The 18,275-nt window shown below is 38.9% G+C and overlaps 1 protein-coding gene across 1 annotated transcript in view; it reads left to right on the forward strand.

Annotated features, from left to right (window-relative positions):
* Positions 1–1,072: 1,072 nt before the first annotated feature.
* The window catches only part of LOC139119491 (proto-oncogene tyrosine-protein kinase receptor Ret-like), a 48,658-nt gene continuing 31,455 nt past the window's right edge, over positions 1,073–18,275 (forward strand). Inside the window, exons 1-13 of the mRNA XM_070683342.1 lie at positions 1,073–1,245; positions 3,044–3,102; positions 6,782–6,874; positions 7,054–7,161; positions 7,458–7,589; positions 8,162–8,264; positions 8,907–9,055; positions 10,143–10,335; positions 10,968–11,096; positions 12,324–12,501; positions 12,732–12,853; positions 13,456–13,581; positions 17,229–17,438. Coding sequence (XP_070539443.1) covers positions 1,161–1,245; positions 3,044–3,102; positions 6,782–6,874; positions 7,054–7,161; positions 7,458–7,589; positions 8,162–8,264; positions 8,907–9,055; positions 10,143–10,335; positions 10,968–11,096; positions 12,324–12,501; positions 12,732–12,853; positions 13,456–13,581; positions 17,229–17,438 — 1,687 coding nt within the window. The 5' untranslated portion in view covers positions 1,073–1,160. The remainder of the gene's footprint in view (positions 1,246–3,043; positions 3,103–6,781; positions 6,875–7,053; positions 7,162–7,457; positions 7,590–8,161; positions 8,265–8,906; positions 9,056–10,142; positions 10,336–10,967; positions 11,097–12,323; positions 12,502–12,731; positions 12,854–13,455; positions 13,582–17,228; positions 17,439–18,275) is intronic.

Raw genomic sequence — 18,275 nt, forward strand, 5'->3', positions numbered from 1 at the left:
TCCGACCCCCCCCCGACCATAAATAATGACGCCTCCCTACAAAAATCCTTCACAGCAGATTTCATACACAATGTTGGTTTATTATAACTTTATATAAACTTACATTTTTTTGACGTGCGCTTGATCTGATACCTGTATTGTGTGCGAGCAAGCGTAGGTGTAAATATTTGATATACATTGAAAAGTGTCAGTGTTTTTTATGATGGTTACCTCTCAAACAGGCTCAAAGTCACTGATAATTCTTGCAATCTCAAGTAGGCTTTCAGAATTGCAAATAAAGGCCATCAATGAGATAACCCTCGAGCGACGGATCTTTCAGTCTATGTACAATGTATACGGGTCAGTCTTCCAGCCTTATTTCTTGGATACATCATGTAGAAATACGCTTACCCATTGTTTTGGTGCAGTCTACGCCACTTTATGACAAATTTCAACCCTAACGTGTTTCAGGTGCAGCCAACGAACAATGCACTTTTAAAAAGGTCCTTACTATGATAAGATATATTGTGCATGACAAATAATGTGAATTGACTAATTTTAAGTCAAGAGGGTAATTAACTAGCTGTTCTGCCCTCCCACAGAACATTTTTCGACTTACCCTCCCACACTCAAACTTAATTTTTACCCACTCCCCACTTATTTTTGCCTGTTTCCCCTCCCCACTGTGAATTTTTGAAGCTCCTTCGCCCTGTGGCGAAAAAAAAACTTGCCAATTTCCCCTGCCCTGGAAACAATTCCCCTCAAAAAGTTTTTCCGCCAAGCCCTGTCCCCATGACAATCAACCAATATTTGCCCTGCCCTACAAAAAAACCTAAAATTTGCTCCCCTACCACCTAAAAACATGTCCCCTGCCCTAGCAAAATTAAAATTTCCCCTGCCCTCAAAATTGCTCCTGGAATAGCTTTTTCGATGAATAGCTCCGTCGAATGCACCTGGTGTTTGAGGGCGAGACAGAATGTACCATAATGGCGTTGATTAAACTAAAAAAGGGAACTCGCCTCTACAATCTACCAATGTCTGATAATATACTCACGTGATCATGCTGCTATTTATAGAAACAGAAATACGACATGTTTGTTGTCGAAACCAAATATTCGTGCACCTGTAAATTTGGGTATAAACATTTAACGTTTATTCTAAGTCATCCTGGCAAAGAAGCTATGTCTGCAGGTATCTTTGTAAGCTTGATTACGTTGTGCTTCGTAAGCATTCCATTTGAATCTAGGAATTATGCTGCTGCACAAGGTGAGTTTATTGTCATTATTATCAGACTTCATACCGGTTTAAATTGATTTATCCTCTTGAATTGCTGAACTGTTACTCTTGTAAAATCATAGCATAGCGAAGACGGCTTTCTAGCCACATCATATGTCGCGGCAATCCGCACAGATATAGATAAGTATAAAGCCGGCAATTATATAATTAACAGGAGGGCAGTTTAATGATTGGTATACGTAACTGACTTCACAGCGAAAAATCAAGGAGAATGGCATAGCAAATGATGTTTGTTAATGTTAGGTCAACATTGAACACTGCTTTCAAGGTTCACTGGTTCTACCTATTGGTTGTCGATATCAACAGTAGCTTGAATAAGACTTTTAGGGACAGTACCGTATTCTGTGGTGAAACCATGACATGGCTGTTAAATCTGGCTTAAAACTGACTGAAATCGTTTGCAAAGCTCGTACCGTCATTGTTTGTTTTTTTCTCACATATTCTGCAAATCATCTCATTGGCACTTTGTAATGCATTAACAAACTTCCAGACTCGAAAACCTTCCTTAAGGCCAAGAAAAACAAAACGTTTGTTTCTCATCCTCGAGCGCGTCAATTCAGACCCGCCGCGTCAACCTTTTTTCTGCTCATGAGGAAATAAAATGAAAAATACGCGACGATAGTGCATAACACTGTGCTGTACAGAACAGAATTGTAAACAAAATAACTGAAACTATATATTCCATTCTTGGCCTAAGCTTGTTTGTCAATTTTCGCCCGATGAACTTTCCTTCGAGAACAATTATTAAAGTTAGCTCTTTCGTCTTTATCGTGTTTCTGATTTTTAAAGCCATTATTATAATTCTCTTTTGGACAAGTAAATTCTTAATATCTTTACTGACTCATGGTTTTGAAACACTCGTACTCGTTATCTTCCAATCACAAACTCCTCACAATATTGAAAGTGCGATATGGTATCAGTTCCTCGTTTCTGAAGAAGTGTCGAAACATGCACCAGTCCATGCATTCAAAAGAAATTGCAATCAATCTATGATATCAATCCACAGTCACGCCTACGTGGCCCATAGACGAGCGCACAGGTCAAACCCCTTGACTTGTATATACACATGTCTATGGGCCGTATTGGCGCAGAGCGGCATTGCTGCCAACGAGTGACTGTGTATAAATTGTCCACAGTTTCATGACTTTTACTTGAGGTTTTTACCTGAATCAAACCGTTCACATTTTGAGATCTCAGAGTTAACGCAGTCGTCATTAAAATATGTACACTAACCTCCTCCAAAACTTTCCCCGGGTCTTTCTAGATCTCTGTCATGACGGATACAGGTAAAATGATCTAAACTAATATTACATGAACCATTTCTCTCTCATGTCTCGGTTAAAAACCAACAAGCTGTATCTGCCATAGCCAAGGCAGAAACTTTTCCATTTTATTATGTAATGACCTGACATTAGCGTAAGTAACTTATGGCAGACGTAGCCGGTATCGTCTTCTCTTTTAAGATTGCTGAAATTCGCGTTGACGTTTTGTTACTCCAAAGCGAACAATGTTCTTTCATTAGTCTTTATACATGACATGAGCTGTAATTGAACGAAGTTGACACAGAATTTCCCTTTTGAAAATCAAACCATTTGAAACCACGGATCGAAAGTGCCCGCTTTATCGTGACCAAAATAATCCCTGTACTCGAATTTCCTATTCTTTGTTGCTTATTGAATATTGTCGTTAGAATGATTATGAAAAATGGTTTTTTTTTTCAAACCCTACAATGCTGTAGGCTATATGTCTCTTATCACCCTGCATACAGATCGTGGTCCTTGTCACACGGTAACAATAGGAGGAACTTACTCAGTGGAAGTCAACGAAGTAAGGCTCTTTTTATTTTTTCACTGTCAAGTGAATTTTAGTTGTCTCTGTGCCTTGCCCATGAGCAATTTGCGACGCTGTCGTCGGCCAACTTGGGCCATACGAATGAGCACTGGTAACCAATGTGTGTGTGTGTGTCTGTCTGTGTGTGTGTGTGTCTGTGTGTGTGTCTGTGTGTGTGCGCGCGATAAGAACGGACATTCACAAATATTCCAGTTTAATTTGTCAAACTAAGCATAAAATGGGATTAATTTAATCTTCGACGCGGACGATGTGCAATTCACCTGAACTGATTACAGCCAATTTAAATCGTATTTTTTGTCCAAATAATGGTATCAGCTTTACTTGATTTCACCACAACAAACGAAGATTGCGAAGAGCAGAAAGTGTGCGCAAATCGGTGTTCTACTGAGTGACTCGGTACTGAAGCGAACAGAGCGTTTTCTTTATCGTTGTTACTACTTTACACTCTAGCTGCATAGCCAATTATCGTGACAATTTATGACAATGTTTCAGAAGAAAAAAAGTGCAGTATAGCAAGAACAAAACTAACAAGTCATCGTTGATGACAGAGTCCCCACTAGTTAATGGGCACTTTGATTACTGGTCCTCAGAGAGGATAGAGTCTTCTTCATTAGGTCTTTGATAAAAATACTTTTGAATGAATTCTCTTGATACAGTCTGAGTTGTAGTTCAGGACATGAAAAAATCGTAATAAAATGGCCAAATGGCGGCCATAGTTGATCGTATCACAAAACAAATTGATGTGCATATGTATGACATAGGTCAATGTCCTTGTACCAAGTTTGAATAAAATCGGTTGAGATATGCCTGAGTAATGGCTCTGTACATGAAAAAATCGTAATAAAATGGCCGCCTGGCGGCCATATTGGATCGTATCACGAAACAAATTGACGTGCATATGTATGACATAGGTCAATGTCCTTGTATCAAGTTTGAATAAAATCGGTTGAGATATGCCTGAGTTATGGCTCTGTAAATGAAAAAATCGTAACAAAATGGCCGCACGGCAGCCATATTGGATTGTACACACAAAACAAAGTGGCATGCATATCTTTGTCATTGGTCAATGTCCTTGTACCAACTTTGAATAAAATCGGTTGAAACATGCCTGAGTAATGGCTCTGTATATGAAAAAATCGTAATCAAATGGCCGCCTGGCAGCCATATTGGATCGTATCACAAATCGACGTGCATCTGTATGACATATGAAGTAATCCGAATGAAATCGCTCCAGGCATCTCTGAGATATCTGCGTGAACGGACGGACGCACGGACGGACGCACGGACGCACGGACGGACATGACCAAACCTATAAGTCCCCCGGACGGTGTCCGTGGGGACTAAAAACATCTGCACAAAGTTTCATCAAATTTGGCACAGTTGTACCAGAAACATCGCTCTAATCTCGAATTATGCAAATTAGAACTCATTATGCATGCCACACCAATATAAATAAATCTGCATATGTATGCCATAGTGTAGTATCCTTGTACCAAGTTTAAAAAGAATTGACGCAGGAATATCTCAGATATCTGTATTCATGAGCCCCTATGCAAGAATCCTTGAACGCCTGTGGATCATACCTGCGGACCCTGTGGATGGATATCAAATACAGGAAAGAAAACGGCCGTCACACAGCCATTTATGATCGAATCATTACAAAAATCGGCGTGCATATATATGTGATAGAGATCAATATAGGTACCAACTTCCAATGCATTCGCGCCCGGCATCGCTGAGAAATTTACAAGAACGAACGCACAGTCGTCAAATATAGGAAACAAAATGGCCACCACTCAGCCATTTTAGACCAGATCAAAACAAAAATCAATGTGCATATGTATAACATATAGAGTAATCTATGTACCAAGTTTGAATGGCATCGCTCCTAGCATCACTGAGAAATTTGCGTGAACATACGCACCGACATCAAATACAGGAAACAAAATGGCTGCTAGACGGCCATATTGGATTGGATCGTATAAAAATCGAGGTGATAGGTGATAATCCTTGTACCAAGTTTGAATGAAATCGCTCCAGGCGTCTCTGAGATATCTACATGAACGGACGCACGTACGCACGCACGGACATGACCAATCCTATAAGGGACTGTTCAGTTTTTACGGCCGGGGGGGGGGGAGGCGGCAAAATCCAGGGCGGGGGTCATCGTAATTTGGAATCCGCAAAGGGGGGGGGGGGGGGTCATCGCTTTTTCACTGGTAGGAAAGGGGGTGTCACCACATTTTCAAAAACATAATACCAACAATAAAGTTCACTTTATGCCATGGCCATGATCGACCCTCTTTACCGGCGGGCCGCCTTCGGCAGCCACTACAATAAATATACATTATGTATTACCCATGACCCTCTTAACGGGCAGACGCCTTTGGCAGCCCCACTCCAATTAGGTTTACTTTATGCAATGGCCATGATTGACCCTCTTTACCGGCGGGCCGCCTGCGGCGGCCCACTACAATAAATTTACTTCATGTAATACCCCACGGCAATCTTACCGTAAAATTCCCAATTGAAGCCGCGGCTTGTATTAGAAACATTTTTGAGGGACCCCTTGGATCACGCACTGAATAATGGTAATGGCCGCGCGCCTTCAGCGGCCCTGTCCAATAAAGTCTACTTTATGCAATAGCCATGATCGACCCTCTTTACCGGCGTGCCACCTTTGGTGGCCCACTAGAATAAAGTTGACTTTACGTAATGGCCCATAGGCCTAACCCTCTTTACCGGAGGGCTACCTTTGGCGAACCACTCCAATAAAGTTTACTTTATACCATGTCCATGGACATGAGTTGTCTATGGAAATGAAGTTAAAAATTGCCTTACAGTCGTCCTAATTAACAGACGTTTCAATGGATGTGGCTGAGAAGTTTGTGCACTGGCATCTCTGCTATACGAATAAAGTGCGCTGCGTACCGGAGTTCAAATCCAAACCATGCGGGTAAATTTGACATATGGGTTTTGGTTATTTTTCAGGGGGGGTCATCAATTTTTTTCGTCTGACAAAGGGGGGGTCATCTTTTTTTCACAAAAAATGCAGGGGGGGGGGTCTATATTTTTTTGAACACCGGCGACAAGATTTTGCCACCCCCCAGGCCGTAAAAACTGAACGCTCCCTAAGTCCCCCCAGACGGTGTCCGTGGGGATCGACTAAAAAGCTTTACATAATATAGGGCGATAGCAAATAGAAATCGAAGAACATCGTGAAAATCTGACGACAAAAAGGAAAAACGGCGAACGGATCTGCTGTCAGATGTTTGTGTGTTTGTAATATTTCGATTGTCCACATTCTAGGGCAAACCTATCTCACTTACACCAATGTTCGTAAGGCCCTTAATAGCTGTGCAACGCTTTCGTCCTTGCCTATAAAGAAGTGTCAATGGTTCAGTGTGTCACCATTTATTCCTTCAATAATGAAGCGGGTACAAACTGGAGCAAAATTTGAAACGATTCGTGTGACAATAGCGGCTAAGTCAAAATGCATACTTTAAATACAACAAACAAACAAACAAACCTACATAAATCCATCCATCAATCCATACACGCAGACATGCAGACAGACAAGCAGACACTGGCATACAGACAACATTTAACTCCCCTCAGAAGGCATATATTTGACATACCTTCTCCATATTTATAGGCTACACAAGTTGATACTGAATTGTACCAATTGACTCCAGTCAACGATCAACAATTTCCACTGCATTTTTTTATCGACGACAGTACAAACAAGGTAAGAAGTACATGTAAATGAAACGTTTCTATCTCTTTACGGAGAGTGTGAGAAGACAGTGGTGTTTTTGATATAGTATTTGGGTAATTTAAAGAGTATTTCTTTGAGTAGATAGTACTGTCTCTGAGTCGTGTTGTCTGAGCAGACTTAACAGTGCTATATGTGTACATTCCATACAGGATAAAAGATTTGGTGTGAATAATTCAGGCGTTATCTATCTCGCTGCATACCTCGACTATGATATTGACAAACTCTATGAACTCACCGTGATCTCATATGAACGAGATGTAAGTAGTCTTGACTTCTTTGTCAATAAACATTGTCTTCGTTGTCTTCATCATCATCATCATCATCATCATCATTATCATCATCATCATCATCATCATCATCGTGCACGTCGTCGTCTCCAAGCACGATATTTGTGTCTTCAAACAGACTTTGACTGTCGACGATCGTACTCACAATTTTTAAAAGTCATATTTATAAACTCATTAGGGATGCATTAGGGTGGCAGATAGCGAACAGCGTTAACTGGTAGAAAATTTAGCTTCCTTATTCACGTGATGGTATGATTTCATTTCAGAACATTATTGAGGAGACATGCACACTGCACACAGTGAATATCGTTGTCGTAGATAACCATGATTGGCCACCACACTTCAACGAGACGTGTTGCTGCATCAAACCAAAGAACAGCCCTCGACCGAAAAACTATGTAAGTCAGCGTGTTATTGTCGGCAAGATTGCAAATCTGTGAAATTACTAAGTAAAATCATCGTGATAACAGCTATGCTATATCAGTCACAAGTAGTAAAAATGTTTGAATAACAAACACTAAAACATCGGCAACTATCATTCATCATTCCATTCAGATAATATTTAAGCGGTTGTAACTTTCGATGTCTTTGCCAGCATCTTATGTTTGTAAAGTGTGATTTCTTTTTTCAACTATTACGAAGTCATGTCGTAATGCCAAGTTTAAGTTGTCAACATAGACTGTATTTGACTAAAAAATGTTATTGTTGATGACTGTACTGTACTCAGATAGATTTAAGGAGATATCGAAAAAAAACCAAACCATTGCAATGGAACCACTGAGTGCTGTACTTGATGGATTTTCTCATAAAAGTTACCGTTCACCGTCGATAGTAAATATCCTTACTATCGTCCAGTTTACTAGATATGGTGGTCAGACAAACCAAATCTCCTTCAATCAGAAAACAATTTTCATTAGCACTTCCAAACGTATCAAATTTTATTAAAATAATGTATTTATCACTTTTTCAGCCTTTCGCTTTCAAACTCCTGTTCGGTAAAACCCAAATTCCATTGGGAGAAACAATCCCAGCCCATTGGCAGGATAGAATGTACTTGGACAGCATAGATGGCTGTGAGTATCACTTCAATCCAAATGCATTGTCTTAGATGCTACGTATCGTCAAAAATTTGAAAGTAGACTTTTACAAAGACGCCTACAATAAGCTTACCGATTTCTCTACCAAAGAGAGAGATAATCACAATGGCCGGTGTAAGATAATATTAGTTTTACGTATAAAGCAAGAATATTTCTCCCCCACCCCCAATCTCTCTTGTTAAAGTACTCGATGCAACATGCAGAGCAATATACGCATGGAATTAAATCATTGACATCGGCGTTGTTCATTATTTCTTGAATGTCCTCGTCAAAGATAAGGCAGACAGCAGACAGATACAGCCTAATTTATAATACACACACATACATACATACATACATACATACATACATACATACATACATACATACATACATACATACATACATACATACATACATACTTGAGAAATACGGAGAGAGAGAGAGAGAGAGAGAGAGAGAGAGAGAGAGAGAGAGAGAGAGAGAGAGAGAGAGAGAGAGAGAGAGAGGTAAACACTTTTACTACTAATGTTTACTACATCGAATTAATATTTAGAGTGCACCAAAACCCTAATCGTTGACATCTGTAGATTTTGAGAATCCCATTCAAATTATATTATTTTTTGTACTTTTTATCAGGTTCAAGTAGTATATATCTAACCATAGAGGGGCTACCTCTGCAAAACTCCCAAGTAGTTGAAGCGTTTCCTTCACATCCCGTTCATATCTGGTGCTTCGATGAGAACACTGACGACTCATTTGATGGCGGGTTTTTACAACTTTATAAGGTAACGGAATTTATGTTAAAAGTTGTGTTCAATGGCGGACGACACCTCGTATGTAGACATCGAGATTTGACAACTGAATTGAAAATTAGTAAGGTTTAGTGTCGTGTAAAAGGTATTATTCATGAGCTCAACCCTGTGACGTGTAATGCAAATAATGTAAAAAGTAATGCAATTTAATTCCTACTGAAAATGTTGGCGATTACGTCACATATAGATTCATGTAATATTAAACTTTATATGGTAACGGATTGCGCGCTTGAAGTGTGTCAGGGAAATAAAATCAAATCTTGTGCACTTTGTGCTAGATTCTTGAAAAGTCTATTTTCAGGGTGCAGTTCAAGTAGCAACTTGTAATATCGAATCAGAATTGAGTTGTGTTGATGCGTTACGTCATCACGGCGGCGGACTATAAAAAAGACAATACCGAGGTCACGCCTGTTTACTTATATTGTTGTGTGCGATTTTATCACAAAGGTGTGTAAATGAAGCTTTGTGTATTAATGGGAAATATTGTATATTTCTGTCGATATGCACCCAGGAAATAAAGAAGTTAGGTCAGGAACGTTTTGATATTTTTTTACTCAGGTGTAACCAAGAAAAAAATAGCAAAATTTGACAAAATTATTCGTGATATTTTTTTAAATGTGAAAGCAAGTTTAGAGTCTGAGGGTTTTAACTAGGGAAGGTTTGATTACAGGTCACAACTCAGATTGCTGATTTGGCGTCATCTTTAATTGAAAATGGATGAATTTCTTAATCGAGGACATTTCGGTATTAAAGAAACAAATATCACCCTATGCTTACCCACACTTAAATTCAAAATTTGCCGCCATCCCTATGTTAACTCTATGGGAGACGTCACGTTTTTATTGTAACAAAAACAATACGATAAATGCGTCACCTAGTATAAGAACTTCAAAATGAGCCTCAAGCGGCAGATCAGAACAAAATTGTGAACAATTGCCAGCCCTGACATCTGTCACTAAGACGTGTTTTTCTTAAAGAAAGCTGTAAACGTACTTTAGTTTCTGTAACATACACAGTTTTGGTGCCATATGGGTGAAAATGTCCTTGTTTTATTTTACAGAACACTGACAACGTAACAGAACAAATCCGCAAGAGTCACTGGTTCGCTGTCAACCAATTTAAAATGTATATGTTATGGAATGTCAGCGGAGAATTCGCAAGTCGTGTACTTAGCGAAAGTCTCGTGTCGTGTGAGATATCGTATCCTGGCAATCCTGCTAGGTTCATCGAGGAGGGCAGTGTTATACTCCTAGGTAATGATTGCAGATAATGCATACTGAACCATAATGTTTTGAGAAGCGTACGTAAAGAAGTTACTTGAAAACATAAATGTGACCATTCTATAGACAAGACAAAATGAATATGTTTGCAGAATCAAAGAAAACGTAATGACGTGTCAAAAAACAGACAACATCAGAAATATTGCGAGACACAGCAAATGCCTGTTGGACAGTATTTTACAGGCGAGATCATCAAAACGACTACCGTTATGAAGCCATATCCAAAGATGGCAATAGCGTTTAGAAAACCATTCTATGTATGGAGTTAGAATAGGTCTCTTCACCGTATAACTCCCCGAAAATCTATTTGGAATCAGCAAAATCGTACAACACTCAGGTCTTACTACAATGAAAGCCTGTGTATACATCTCCGTGCGAAATGCAATCTGTCACGTGATCAGAATACCTCCAAAGAAACATCTCTGATGTTCTTGCTTGCTATGCTAATATGCAAGGAACGCTTGGAACGACTGTAAATTGTAATTCTTCCATGATTTTATCCTTCGCGTCTCCTGTGTATTACATGCGGTTGTTTGAATTGTCAAGTCCAACTTTCAGTTTACACCAATGTGTAACACTTTCTTCTATTGAAAATTATTTGACAGGATGCCCGGATGGATATTATGGGATAGAATGTAAAAGGGAATGCATTTGTAGAAACGGAGCAACTTGTCACGCTCTTGATGGTTCGTGCAAATGTGCTGCTGGTTGGCGTGGGCCTGCATGCGACATTCGTGGGTTACATTTTTTTCTTTTCTTGTGTCTTATTGAAGCAAAAAGTATAGAAATATACACATGCATGGAGTAAAAACGGTTATGTATGACAGAAAGTAGATAAGACGTTAAATCAAGATGTTGGCAGTCATCAGTCATGTGATCGAGGCAACTCTAATCGTAGGTCAGTTTTAGTCACATGTGGTCATAGTTTATGCCAGTCACAAGGGCTGCAGCATGTGTTTACTACACTCAATGAATTAAGAGTTACTGGCTTGTCTATGCTTATGATAAGAGAAATAATATTGTCTAGAACTTTTTTACACATGCTACACATATGCTATTATTATTTATTTAATAACATTGCATTAAGATGTATTTATGTCTTATGAGCCAAAGTCCAGTTTGCTGGATGTGGCCTGTTTCGAACACGCAAATTCATTTGATTTTTTTACAATTTGTAAACGCCATATAGGAAAAATTAATGAATAAACAACGACAGAAACTAGAATACATTGCTATTTCCCGTTGCCGAAGTCGGCGGTGAATAGTTGTAAGTTTCCTTTTGATTCGGAAAAATATACTGTCGATGTAACCCGTATAAAGGCCATGTAATAATGTGGTTTTACACACAACCATTCTGTTTTTATTTCGATGTGCTTGAAGCGATATCCGTCTTCAGTTGCGGATGTCCCTATTCTTCCTTTTTACAACGTATTTCACTCAAGGGGTACTAGCAATTTCTGTCCAGGCTCATTGTGTGCAAGTAATCGTATAAGTGAAATCAAAGTTATCATATTCATAAAACGGTCATACGATGCAAATACTCAAATCACATCAAATTATGTCCTTGCCTTTTACATGAGTCTTGTTATCGATGAGCTCTTCAAGTTCCCGCCCTTACAAAATGCAAACTACCGCTCTTTTCGTAAGTGCTCACTGCTAGCACAATAACTTTAAAGTTGATAGCCGCCATAATTTCAGAGTTGCCAGTCGACAAGACGACAGCCCTGTCATGGTCACGTGACCTAACACCAGACCATAAACTGATACCATCTGAAGTAAGTTTTCAAGCCAGTACAATGTAATGTTATTTAAAAATTGTTATCTTTATTCTTGTCATATGACCTGTTTTACAGAATCACGGTACATAATTAGCATGTAGTGTTTGCCAGTGAAATGTATTCTACGCACGTATTCGTCTTTTAAATTTTGAAAATTGTGTTCTTTCATTTCGTTGTTATTAGATAATAGTGAAGTTCGTTTTGGGAGAACGAATCGAGAAGGATACTTTGGCGAATCATTATTTATGACAGCAAGAACCTACAATATTGTGCTGGAAAACAGTATGATCCAATGGTACTTGAACGGTTCCAGCGAATTCCTGAATAACACAGAAAACGTGAAGATTAGGATCGAGGCCAGGTAAAAGAACGGAATCTAGTAAATTATTTAAATCAGAATCACATGTGCGATATCTGATAGTAAATTCTTAGTTCACAGCGGTAGATCCATACCATAGATCTGTATTGTCAATGTTCATGCTATGATTTTTTTCATTGAGTCGCAGCAAATGCACAATTCACAAGACGTAACATACATTTTTACGAATTTGAAAATACAATTTTTACCTTTGAAGTTTACTTACCTTACAGTAAAAACATCGTCGCTCTAGATATAACAAGAATGACTGCTGATTACACTGGAAGATACCAATGCGTTGTGACTGACCAATCAGGCAACGTCTATGCAGACTCTACATTTCTGTCTTTCCTAGGTAGGTAGGTAGGTAGGTAGGTAGTTAGGTAGGTAGGTAGGTAGGTAGGTGGGTGGATGGGTGGGTGCAATTAAGTGAGTGAGTGAGCGAGCAACCAGGCGAGGGAGTGAGTAAGTGAGTTATTGAGTAAGTGAGTGAGTGAGTGAGTGAGTGAGTAAATAAGTGATTTGAGTGAATAAGTAAGTAGGTGAGTTAGTAAGTGAGTGAGTAAGTAAGAAAGTAAATAAATAAGTTGAATCGGTCAATCAGTCAGTCATCACCCAGTCAATCAGTCAGTTAATGAGTCAGTTTTGAGGTAACGTATACATGCAATCGTATGGATAATGAATGGATGGTCAGATGGACTGATACACGGACGAATAGATGGTTGGATGACCTTGGAGACATACGACTAGGACTGGTGGGCAAAAATGTATTGACAGATGTTTAGTAGAAAGGAAATCTATAACCGAATTACATTTCTTAACTCAGAGATAGAGAGACTAAAATTCTTGATCTCTGTGCCGATCACTTTTCATGTTTTGCGATGTATATATCGTATTTACTGTCTGATAATATATTGATATCTTTGATGTAATTTATCATTATTTTTATTTATTCAGGATGTCGAGATAATTACTATGGGGAAGAGTGTGACACACTCTGTAATTGCAAAAATGGCGCTAAATGTGATCGACATCGAGGCTGTATTTGTCCAGCAGGTTGGACCAACACAAGCTGCGATCAAGGTACATCGATTATTGTTATCGCATTTTAGCATCATTGTTGTTCTTCATTGCTGTAGATGTTGCTACTCCCCTGGCGATGGGAAATTGGAGACCTTACCGCAGTGTTTTGTTTGTATGATTTCAAGTAAATTACTGCGAATGATTTAGACTTCGGTCAATTAAGAAACATTTAGCCAGGGATGAACGGTGAAAGCATCGGTAAAAACTTCAGTTTTATTGAGTGCTGATTAAGGATAATCACAGTATGCTTCCTGAGAAATGCCTACATACAACAAGTCATCGTTGATGACACAGTCCCCACTTGTTAATGGGTACTTTGATTACAGGTCCTCAGAGAGGATAGAGTCCTCTTTATTAGGTCAGTGATAAAAATACTTTGATACAGATGGCACTCAATGGCCAAGAATGAGTTCCATGGTGATGAAAACATAAAACCAATTTAGGCCACTATTCTAAAGGTCATTAAATGAGTCAACTGGGAATTAGTTGACAGGATGTTGCAAAACATTTTTTCATACTATCCTAACACTAATAGATTATCACCGGTACCATATTTCATAAAGTTTCATGCAGTATTTACAACACTATGAGATCAACATCTGTATCAAGTTTCATCAAATTCGACGCTGTATTTGTGGATATATCACTCTAATTAGGAAAGTTCATTACATATGCAATTACAAATTAATTAAAATGACACTGATAAATATCTTTTTAACTGTTAAAGCAATGTGAGCTTAACATCTGTACAAAGTTTCATGAAATTTGATGCAGTGTTTCTTGACATATGAGCCTAATTATGAAACTTCAATAATTAACATGATACTGCTACATGACGTGAAACAAATTGACGAGCATGTATGAAATAGGTCAATGTCCTTGTACCAACTTTGAATAATACAGGGGGAAATATGTCTCAGTTATGGCTCAGTACATGAGAAAATCGTAACAAAATCGCCGCCACGCAGCGATATTTGATCTTACTGTTTAAAAAATCAACACGTATATGTATGACATAAGTCAATGTCCAGGTACAAACTTTGAATAAAATCAGTTGAGTTATGGCTCTGTACATGAAAAAATCGTTACAAAATGACCGCCTGGTGGCCATATTGGATCGTATCACAAAACAAATTGACGTGCATATCTATGACATTGGTCAATGTCCTTGTACCAACTTTGAATAAAATCGGTTGAAACATGTCTGCGTTATGGCTCTGTACATGAAAAAATCGTAATAAAATAAATAATATTGGATCGTATCAGAAAACAAATCGACGTGCATCTGTATGACATATGAAGTAATCCTTGTACCGAGTTTGAATGAAATCACTCCAGGCATCTCTGAGATATCTGCGTGAACGGACGGACGGACGGACGCACGCACGCACAGACGCACGCACGCACGGACATGACCAAACTTATAAGTCCCCCCCGGACGGTGTCCGTGGGGATTAAAAAAAGTTAAATAATAAGAAATTCAATAATAATCACCTGCTTGTTTTCATATACCGGTATGTCATAAAAAGGATCTGATTCTCAGAAGGCTTTTTGAAACGAGTGTTTCGTATTTGGAAAGCAGAGTGATGTGTCAGTGCTCAGATTAGATTTTGAACCAAATTAGACTTATCATCACTGTAACGAAACCAACGCTCTGTCTTCACAAAAAATCATTTTCACTTCCAACATTAAAGAATAATAATTTTCACTTCATAATTTGATATTTTTGCCATTTACCATTGTCATGGTACATGGTATCTATGCAAACGAATGAGTTAATAGCAGATTGTTTAAATGAACTGTTAGCTGTGTGACTAGACCATGCTAGTATCACGCTCGTAGTCAGGAGAATAGGCCAAACCCGGAATTGAATCGACCACGGTACAAACAAAGCCATGTGCGCAAACGCGCATAGAAGTACGTGTATTTCCATACGCGCTAGTACACATGTGGGTTTGTTTGTACCGGCATCACATGATTATTTGGGCGTACTGAGTCTCTAGAACGCATCGCGTCCTTTTTATTCCGGAGTAGATAAGGTCCGCCTACTACCTTATGAGCTGCTAACGAGGTATTTGGTCAGGGCGATAAGCCCCCGCGTTGGCGATCGGCAGAACAAATTAATGAAGGGGATTAGGGAGGGCAATTAACAGATATAGACTGTTTTCTTTGAAATACTATCCACAGATAGCTAGGGTAAAGTAATAGGCACACACTAGACACAGGTAAGGCTTGTATAATGAAAAAAAAGTTTAATACAAGACATTTTTTTTGATCATATTCATAATTTCTAGACGAATATTGCTCGCCGGACCCTGTGTAATTACAATGGTTATCACGTGTTAATTTTCCCGCCAGTCTTTGATTGTTTCTTAAGATTAAACAAGTCATTGACAATGACACAGTCCCCACTTGTTAATGGGTATACTTTAACTCTTTTCCTGCCAAGTCCATATTTCACCACCAGGTCAAGATGGTTAAAATTAATGAAACGCAACATATTCCATATGGTGTATTTTAACATAATACTGTACATTTGAAGGCTGTTGAAAACATAAATACTGTTAACTTGATTTTTTTGGACTAAAGATGCTATAACAGACCAAGCCAAGTGGGCGAAAATACGTCGTGTTTTGGCTCATGCATATATATGTGATAGGTATTAATATATGTACCAACTTTCAATGCAATCGCGCCCAGCATCGCTGAGAAATTTACGTGAACGAACGCACAGTCGTCAAATATAGGAAACAAAATGGCCGCCACGCAGCCATTTTAGACCAGATCAAAACAAAAATCAATGTGTATATGTATAACATATAGAGTAATCTATGTACCAAGTTTGAATGGAATCGCTTCTAGCATCAATGAGAAATTTGCGTGAACATACGCACCGACATCAAATACAGGGGAAAAAAATGGCCGCCAGACGGCCATATTGGATCGGATCGTTAATGTATGGCATAGGTAATAATCCTTGTACCAAGTTTGAACGAAATTGCTTCAGGCATCTTTGAGATATCTGCGTGAACGGACGGACGGACGGACGCACGGACGGACGGACGCACGGACATGACCAAACCTATAAGTCCCCCGGACGGTGTCCGTGGGGACTAATAAGATCACACCATGGAATATTCCGTTCTCGATTGTTCTTATTGAAATCTTGATCAACAATTAATTAAAACTATAACACTATCTCCTATATGATTCTCGTACGATCTGAAGTCATATGACCTTCACACGCCTTGGCCATGTGAGGGACGTTTCGAGATAAAATCTCTACAGGGAAGCGCGTTACAGTAGGACTAGGCGATCAATAATAATTGTTTCATTGACTCCAAGTCACAACAGCTAAATTTTTAAATTATAGGATGTATAAAAATTTAACCACATAAATGACACCTGTCAAAATGTCAGACGCTATGCATATTAACTGTTGCTGTGAACAAATTACTTCTGCAAGCCATTTTGACGTCAACTAATTGCAAAGATATGTAGCTCGTAAGTTGTTCTCTAAGAGGTCAGGCAAATATGCGATGGTATTTCCATCGAGCTTTTAATCTAAGAAATTTATACGCTGCTGTGGTGACAATTTTCCCTGAATGAATTTTTTATCTATCAAGTACATCGCTTTGTAATTGCAGCGTGTCATCCGGGACACTTTGGTGTAAATTGTGAGTCGCAGTGTCTTTGTGAGAATAACAGTACATGCGATCTAATCGATGGAAGCTGTGCTTGTATGAACGCAACATGTGGCAAGTACTGTGAAATCCTATGTGACTGCCACCATGGCCACGATTTCGTCTGTGAAGAAAGTACCGGAGAATGCCACTGTCTCGGGGAACTCAGCTCAGGTACTGTCCTTTTTTGATAATTATTTCTCTTAAAATTTCAAGTAAAAGCGAGGGAGCAAAAGCAAAAGTCACGTTTCATTAAATTTATGACGCAACAAGTAGGTCTGATGCAACCTCATGTGAAACCATAATCAGCAAATGATCTCTAAAGCGTCTACTCGGAGACTTCCATGCCGCATTGTTCAAATGAAAGCTACAGAAGGGAGTATTATGTCCTACTAGGCCTGTCGAGATGTCGGGAGCAAATGACGCTTTTGCTTTTGTTTAAGGTAGTATGCGCCTCGAAAGTGAAATACTTAAACCTTTGCTTAAACTGCGAACCATTGTTATTCAAGAATAAAAATTGGGGGGTCACTATGCAAATTCTGGTACCAGAGAAACAAATTATCCAAGATTTTAGCCATATTTGAAATTCAAAATGGCCGCTATCACAGTGTTAACTCTATGGATTGAAAAAAAAATTCGGTTTTCAAAAAATTGAGACTGTGAAAAGTTTTCTTTCACAAAAAGTTCCAAAGTGAACGCCCGTAGTAGGAAGGAAAGTATTGGAAAACTTTAAGCATCCGAATATCTGTTGCCGAGGCGTACCGGTATTCTATCTTTAGCATTTACTGTCTTCATATTTTACCTTTCAAAACCAAAAATGAAAACTTTCTTTGGTTTTATATGGACTGCCATGCAAACTGTACAAAAAGAGAGATTTTATTTTTCCCTACACATGATTTACATCAGCAATAAGAGCCTGTAGGATTTTTGAGTGCGAAACATTGCTTTGAGAGTGCAGTCTGGCCCAAGCTAAATCGCTCGAAAAGTGTTTGCTTCGAATTGACCTCAAGT

Source organism: Ptychodera flava, chromosome 19 (genome assembly GCF_041260155.1).
Source record: "Ptychodera flava strain L36383 chromosome 19, AS_Pfla_20210202, whole genome shotgun sequence".
Lineage (NCBI taxonomy): Eukaryota > Metazoa > Hemichordata > Enteropneusta > Ptychoderidae > Ptychodera > Ptychodera flava.